The following is a 7,935-nucleotide window of genomic DNA, read 5'->3' on the forward strand; positions in this document are numbered from 1 at the left end:
CGGCCGGTCGCTTGCTTTAAAAAGAGCGGATCATCAGGACCAGCGACCCCTTGGTGAACCAACCAGGTGCCCACATCCCATCCCAGTGAAGCTCACAGCCACCTGAGGAAGATGCCATCTGTCTTCTTGTGCGTTATTTAAATTATTTATTAAATTATTTATTTATTATTTACCTTCACCGCGTCTCAAGTGACGTCACGTTCCATCCCCGCGTGTCAAAGGTCACGTGGGAGCGGCGTCATAGCAGCAACGCCGGCCAACCAGCCGCCATGTTGGCGCGTCATCACCGGCGCGCTGTACGCCCCGCCCCCCTCCCCGTGTCCTCCAGCGCCGCCGGGTCAGAGGAGGGGGGAGGAGGAGCAGCGCGGGTCACCTGCACGTCCCACCCTGGATCGACCGGTTTGTTTTCTTTTATCCTCCGTGACGTGAGCGCGCGGAGCCGCAGACGAGACACGGACCGACCGCAGCGGCGCTCGCGCGTCTCCGTTCACCGGGAGGGAGAACCGACAGACAGCGGGGGCTTGCGCTCTGAACGCGGGTCTCCGTTTGGACCGAAGACGGGAAACAACAAGAACCGCAGTTGCGGTGGATGGTTTTTTTATCCGCAGCGCCTCGTCCGAGCGGCCGACCGGGGAGCGGGATGTCACGGCCGCCGCAGCAGCGGACGTCGTTCAGACTCACCGACAGCGTGGTGGAGGTGAAGAGCAAAGTGAGTGTCGCGGTACCGGGCGGGGGGGTCGTTCACGGCGGGTACGATGGGAGCGGAGAGACTCCCGCAAATAGCCGACGACGTGGACGCAACCTTCGGATGAGATACGCGACGTCTCTGCCCGCGCGATGGGGGTTTATGAAGCGGGGGGGGGGGGGTAAATGAACCGGTGCTTAGCGGCCCAACCGACGGTCACCGGGGCGACGGATCCGTTTACAGCGACGGTGACATTCAGCCTCCGTCGTGCTTCATGTCCCCCCGGGGAGGGCTGCTCTTCCCCCCGGGGAGGGCTGCTCGTCCCCCCGGGGAGGGCTGCTCGTCCCCCCGGGGAGGGCTGCTCGTCCCCCCGGGGAGGGAGGGGCTGCAGTCCTGTATCGCTGTAGCAGCACACGTTGAGGCTACATGGTCCCTGGTGGAGTTACTACTTGTTAAAGTCTTCAGTGTTTTACTTTTCATACGGAAGCTAAGTGCAGCCAGATGCAGCTTTGCATGTTAAGGATCATACGTAACATTCAAAACATGCTAACAATGAAAACCGTGTTCAGGTGGAGCGTCGTCCGCGTGTGACATTAAGTTCCAATTGGACCTCGGTACCAGAACCCAGGTGGGCATCAGGAACCACAGCAGCACTGTTTGTGAAACTGAAATAATCTATTGAAAGTATTTCAACATTTGAAGGATTGCAATCCAAAGGGCAGAGTTTAAGGATTTGAAGGGAATTATGTTATTATGGGACACGCGGCCCACTCAGACCCCCACTCAGACCCCCACTCAGACCCCCACACAGACCCCCACTCAGACCCCCACTCAGACCCCCACACAGACCCCCACTCAGACCCCCACTCAGACCCCCACTCCGTAATCGAGCCAACACGCCAACATGTGTGGCAAACGTGTGCTAAAACAACTCTGCACATCTGTCCCCTGGATGACAAACTGTCTGGAAAAGAAGACATTTACGTTGAAACCCACTAGAGATGTCGATGATCAACCATCTTACTGACCATAGTAGACACGACCAACTCCGGCCCCCCCCAGCGACCCCGTGTGCAGGCTGAGCGGTTTGCCGATGGATGCATGTCAACAGAAACAGAGGTGGGAATATGCATGGATGCAGTCCTCTGGTGGATGAGCAGACGCTGTGCAGGAGGGAGGTAACGCTAAGCAGGCCGTGCGTGTTGCTGAGCGACGGGCAGCTCGTGTGACGTGTGCGCCCAGGTGAGATAGAGCTGCACCGCGCGGCCGAGCACCCGCGTCCCGGGACAACCATTGACCCCGAAAAGGGCCCGCGGCTGCCCGAGCAGCTGTTCGACGCTCGCCACTGGCCGGCGAGTTAGCGGGTTAGCTTGTTAGCTTGTTGGTGCTGTTGCCACCAGAGGATTAATTAATAAATAAATAAATAGTTTTCTGATGGAACGTAACTCACGTCAGACCTCCAAACGGACTCGGCTCCTCTTGGTGCCTCTCGGGTCTCTGGTTGTTTTCATGAAGCAACAGAGTTGCTTCTTGTTGCTTCATGTTACTATTTTTTTATTTTCTCTTTTAATTATGTTAAATTCAGGCAAACATCTGGCGGGGGCAGCAGATGGACGTTAGCCTCCCTGGCTAACTCTCGCTCACTTACGGTACAACTGGTGATTAGTGAGCGTTGTTCCTGCAAAATAAATAACACACCAGTGATTCATAACCATGTTTTTCATCAGAGCCTGAACCCGCTTCCACTGTACGAATAATAATGCTTTGCTTGTGTTCCTGTTAAGCCATTTACATAATTGCATGAACCAGCTTTTCCCTTTTTTATTAATCCGTTTAACTAGAGTGGAATATTTCCAGTGTTGTAATTAGATCACGGCCCAAGAAAAAATGTTCCCTGCGTGCTGCAATCACACCTCTAACACCACTAACGTGTACCGCGGTGTCACCGCTCTGCTCCACCCGCTGGAACAGGTGTAGGTGATGACCGACGTATCACCTGCAGAGGAGAAACCCATCACACCTTCTGCTGGCACCTTTCCCATAACCCCGGACCACAGGTCAAAGGTCGCACCACTGACTGGTTATGCCGTGTTCCAGTCGGCTGAGATTTGTTCCTTATCCCGTTTCACAAGGTTACACTTGAACGCATCCCAGTTATCATTCAGCTAACTCATCATAATGTAACTGAACGCAAACCACGAGTAACATTTTCACAATATTTGTCGTGTTATCGATGTTTTCTGGTACGGCCACAGTCAGGCCTTCGACCCGACGGCGGGTTACCGTGCTATGCTAGCTGTGGTATGCTAACACGTGGCCGTGTGCCAAGAGGAAACTGTGGCAATGCTTCTATACAGTCACAACAACACCAGCTGCGTCACGCTGAACGGAAAGCTGATCACCTACTGGGCAAAAGGTCAATGTGAGCCGCGGCCTCAAAGTCTCCTCAACAACAACGTGGACTGACAGATGTTCTCTCATCTGGCTTTACTCCATTTACACGTCTAACATTCGAGAACGTTGCTTTTTTTTTGGGTGTGACGGGAATAAAAAAGTCAAACAAAGTAAGAAACGAAAGAAGAACCTAGTTAACCAGCATCTCAGGTTAAAAGCAGATGTAAGTAAACATGGCGGGATGACCTCAGGTCAGGGGTCGCAGGTCGTGGAGGAGCGGGACGAGGAGAAACTTGACCTTGTCCTGTTTGTGGAGGACGGAGGCGTCGTGTCGCCCGTGTAGCTCGTCGACCCACCGGCTGCTGTCACCCTCTCTTCCAGTTCGAGGCCGAGTACCGGCGCTTCGCCCTGAGGAGGAACGGCCCCGGCGGCTTCCAGGAGTTCTACCGCCTCCTCCAGAACCTCCACCGCGTCCCCGGCACCGACGTGCTGCTGGGATACGCGGACGTCCACGGCGACCTGCTGCCCATCAACAACAACGACAACTTCCACAAGGCGGTGTCGGCGGCAAACCCACTGCTCCGCATCATCATCACCAAGAGAGGTAGGCGGAGCTCCACCTGTGTGTGTGTGTGTGTGTGTGTGTGTGTGTGTGTGTGTGTGTGTGTGTGTGTGTGTGGCTCCTCGTCTTCCACATCAAACAGGCCTTTATTCTTTAAAGACACCACCCGTTTAAATATCGCCATGAGCCTCGGAGACGTCCTGTTTCATCCATTCATCCATCCACTCACTCATTCATCCATTCATCCACCTTCCCCTCGCGGCGCCACCTTCCCCTCACTGCGCCACCTTCCCCTCGCTACGCCACCTTCCCCTCACTGCGCCACCTTCCCCTCACTGCGCCACCTTCCCCTCGCTGCGCCACCTTCCCCTCACTGCGCCACCTTCCCCCCCCGGCGCCACCTTCCCCTCGCGGCGCCACCTTCCCCTCGCGGCGCCACCTTCCCCTCACTGCGCCACCTTCCCCCCCCGGCGCCACCTTCCCCTCACTGCGCCACCTTCCCCTCACTGCGCCACCTCCCCCCCCGGCGCCACCTTCCCCCCCCGGCGCCACCTTCCCCTGGCGGCGCCACCTTCCCCTCGCGGCGCCACCTTCCCCTCACTGCGCCACCTTCCCCTCACTGCGCCACCTTCCCCTCGCTGCGCCACCTTCCCCTCGCTGCGCCACCTTCCCCTCGCGGCGCCACCTTCCCCTCACTGCGCCACCTTCCCCTCGCTACGCCACCTTCCCCTCACTGCGCCACCTTCCCCTCACTGCGCCACCTTCCCCTCGCTGCGCCACCTTCCCCTCACTGCGCCACCTTCCCCCCCCGGCGCCACCTTCCCCTCGCGGCGCCACCTTCCCCTCACTGCGCCACCTTCCCCCCCCGGCGCCACCTTCCCCTCACTGCGCCACCTTCCCCTCACTGCGCCACCTCCCCCCCCGGCGCCACCTTCCCCCCCCGGCGCCACCTTCCCCTCGCGGCGCCACCTTCCCCTCGCGGCGCCACCTTCCCCTCACTGCGCCACCTTCCCCTCACTGCGCCACCTTCCCCTCGCTGCGCCACCTTCCCCTCGCTGCGCCACCTTCCCCTCGCTGCGCCACCTTCCCCCCCGGCGCCACCTTCCCCTCGCGGCGCCACCTTCCCCTCGCGGCGCCACCTTCCCCTCACGGCGCCACCTTCCCCCCCCAGCGCCACCTTCCCCTCACTGCGCCACCTTCCCCTCGCTGCGCCACCTTCCCCTCACTGCGCCACCTTCCCCTCACTGCGCCACCTTCCCCCCCGGCGCCACCTTCCCCCCCGGCGCCACCTTCCCCTCGCGGCGCCACCTTCCCCTCGCGGCGCCACCTTCCCCTCACTGCGCCACCTTCCCCTCGCGGCGCCACCTTCCCCTCGCTGCGCCACCTTCCCCTCGCGGCGCCACCTTCCCCTCACTGCGCCACCTTCCCCTCGCGGCGCCACCTTCCCCTCGCTGCGCCACCTTCCCCTCGCTGCGCCACCTTCCCCTCGCTGCGCCACCTTCCCCTCGCTGCGCCACCTTCCCCTCGCTGCGCCACCTTCCCCTCGCTGCGCCACCTTCCCCTCGCGGCGCCACCTTCCCCTCACTGCGCCACCTTCCCCTCGCGGCGCCACCTTCCCCTCGCTGCGCCACCTTCCCCTCGCTGCGCCACCTTCCCCTCGCTGCGCCACCTTCCCCCCCGGCACCACCTTCCCCTCGCTGCGCCACCTTCCCCTCGCGGCGCCACCTTCCCCTCGCTGCGCCACCTTCCCCTCGCTGCGCCACCTTCCCCTCGCGGCACCACCTTCCCCTCGCTGCGCCACCTTCCCCTCGCTGCGCCACCTTCCCCTCGCTGCGCCACCTCCCCCTCGCTGCGCCACCTTCCCCTCGCGGCGCCACCTTCCCCTCGCTGCGCCACCTTCCCCTCGCTGCGCCACCTTCCCCTCGCTGCGCCACCTTCCCCTCGCGGCGCCACCTTCCCCTCCTCGCGGCGCCACCTTCCCCTCCTCGCTGCGCCACCTACCCCTCACGGCGCCACCTTCCCCTCACTGCGCCACCTTCCCCTCGCTGCGCCACCTTCCCCTCGCTGCGCCACCTTCCCCTCACGGCGCCACCTTCCCCTCGCTGCGCCACCTTCCCCTCGCTGCATAATTCATGATGCAACCGCGCTAATCGGCGGCTCAGCCAGCCGCTATTGTTGCCGCAGAACCGCAGACAGCTGCTGGTTTAATCAGATTAACTGAGCGGTGTGGGGGAGAGAGAGAGAGAGAGAGAGAGAGAGAGAGAGGGAGAGAGGGAGAGAAGGGAGTGAGAGAGGGAGGAGGGACGGAGAGATGCACTTTGGTTTTAACAACCTGTTGTGTGCCGCCAGCCCAAAAACCTGCAGAGATCCAACACGTTAAAACCTTGAACACACAGTTGCATTAGCAGTAATGTTCATGGTGCTGAGGATTAAGACACTTCTCACTCACTTGATCACTTCTTCCACCACAAGGAAGTCAGAACACGGCTGGAATACTGCTGATGATGCTTTATTGTTATGTTCTTTACAGGGTATCGCTTGTATCTTAAACTATACATAATACATACATACGTAATACTATTAAACTATACGTAATACATACATAAAACTAGTAAACTATACTAGTATTATGTATGTATGTATGTATTATGTATAGTTTACTAGTTTTATGTATGTATGTATGTATGTATAGTTTACTAGTATTATGTATGTATTACGTAGAGTTTACTAGTATTATGTATGTATTATGTATAGTTTACTAGTATTATGTATGTATTACGTATACTTCACTAGTATTATGTATGTATGTATTATGTATAGTTTACTAGTATTATGTATGTATTATGTATAGTTTACTAGTATTATGTGGGTATGTATTATGTATAGTTTACTAGTATTATGTGGGTATGTATTATGTATAGTTTACTAGTATTATGTGGGTATGTATTATGTATAGTTTACTAGTATTATGTATTATGTAAACTACACGTAATACATACATAAAACTAGTAAACTATACATACATACATACATAATACTAGTAAACTATACGTAATACATACATAATACTAGTAAACTATACGTAATACATACATAATACTAGTAAACTATACATACATACATAATACTAGTAAACTATACGTAATACATACATAATACCAGTAAACTATACGTAATACATACATAATACTAGTAAACTATACGTAATACATACATAAAACTAGTAAACTATACATACATACATACATACATAATACTAGTAAACTATACGTAATACATACATAATACTAGTAAACTATACGTAATACATACATAATACTAGTAAACTATACGTAATACATACATAATACCAGTAAACTATACGTAATACATACATAATACTAGTAAACTATACGTAATACATACATAATACTAGTAAACTATACATACATACATACATACATAATACTAGTAAACTATACGTAATACATACATAATACTAGTAAACTATACGTAATACATACATAATACCAGTAAACTATACGTAATACATACATAAAACTAGTAAACTATACATACATACATACATACATAATACTAGTAAACTATACGTAATACATACATAATACTAGTAAACTATACGTAATACATACATAATACTAGTAAACTATACGTAATACATACATAATACCAGTAAACTATACGTAATACATACATAATACTAGTAAACTATACGTAATACATACATAATACTAGTAAACTATACATACATACATACATAATACTAGTAAACTATACGTAATACATACATAATACTAGTAAACTATACGTAATACATACATAATACCAGTAAACTATACGTAATACATACATAATACTAGTAAACTATACGTAATACATACATAAAACTAGTAAACTATACATACATACATACATACATAATACTAGTAAACTATACGTAATACATACATAATACTAGTAAACTATACGTAATACATACATAATACTAGTAAACTATACGTAATACATACATAATACCAGTAAACTATACGTAATACATACATAATACTAGTAAACTATACGTAATACATACATAATACCAGTAAACTATACGTAATACATACATAATACTAGTAAACTATACGTAATACATACATAATACTAGTAAACTATACATAATACATGGAGATTTCTGTTGTTATCAGACTGGAGTCACTTCACTTCTTCTCTCCGTCCTTCAACCCACGTTACCTTCTACGTTCACTGCCATCTTCATGCTGGTGTGTGTGTGTGTGTGTGTGTGTGTGTGTGTGTG

The 7,935-nt window shown here is 52.5% G+C and overlaps 1 protein-coding gene across 1 annotated transcript in view; it reads left to right on the forward strand.

Moving 5' to 3' along the window:
- Window positions 1–269: 269 nt before the first annotated feature.
- The window catches only part of pard6a (par-6 family cell polarity regulator alpha), a 21,223-nt gene continuing 13,557 nt past the window's right edge, over window positions 270–7,935 (forward strand). Inside the window, exons 1-2 of the mRNA XM_078097590.1 lie at window positions 270–709; window positions 3,461–3,683. Coding sequence (XP_077953716.1) covers window positions 590–709; window positions 3,461–3,683 — 343 coding nt within the window. The 5' untranslated portion in view covers window positions 270–589. The remainder of the gene's footprint in view (window positions 710–3,460; window positions 3,684–7,935) is intronic.

This window comes from Gasterosteus aculeatus, chromosome Y (genome assembly GCF_964276395.1).
Source record: "Gasterosteus aculeatus chromosome Y, fGasAcu3.hap1.1, whole genome shotgun sequence".
NCBI lineage: Eukaryota > Metazoa > Chordata > Actinopteri > Perciformes > Gasterosteidae > Gasterosteus > Gasterosteus aculeatus.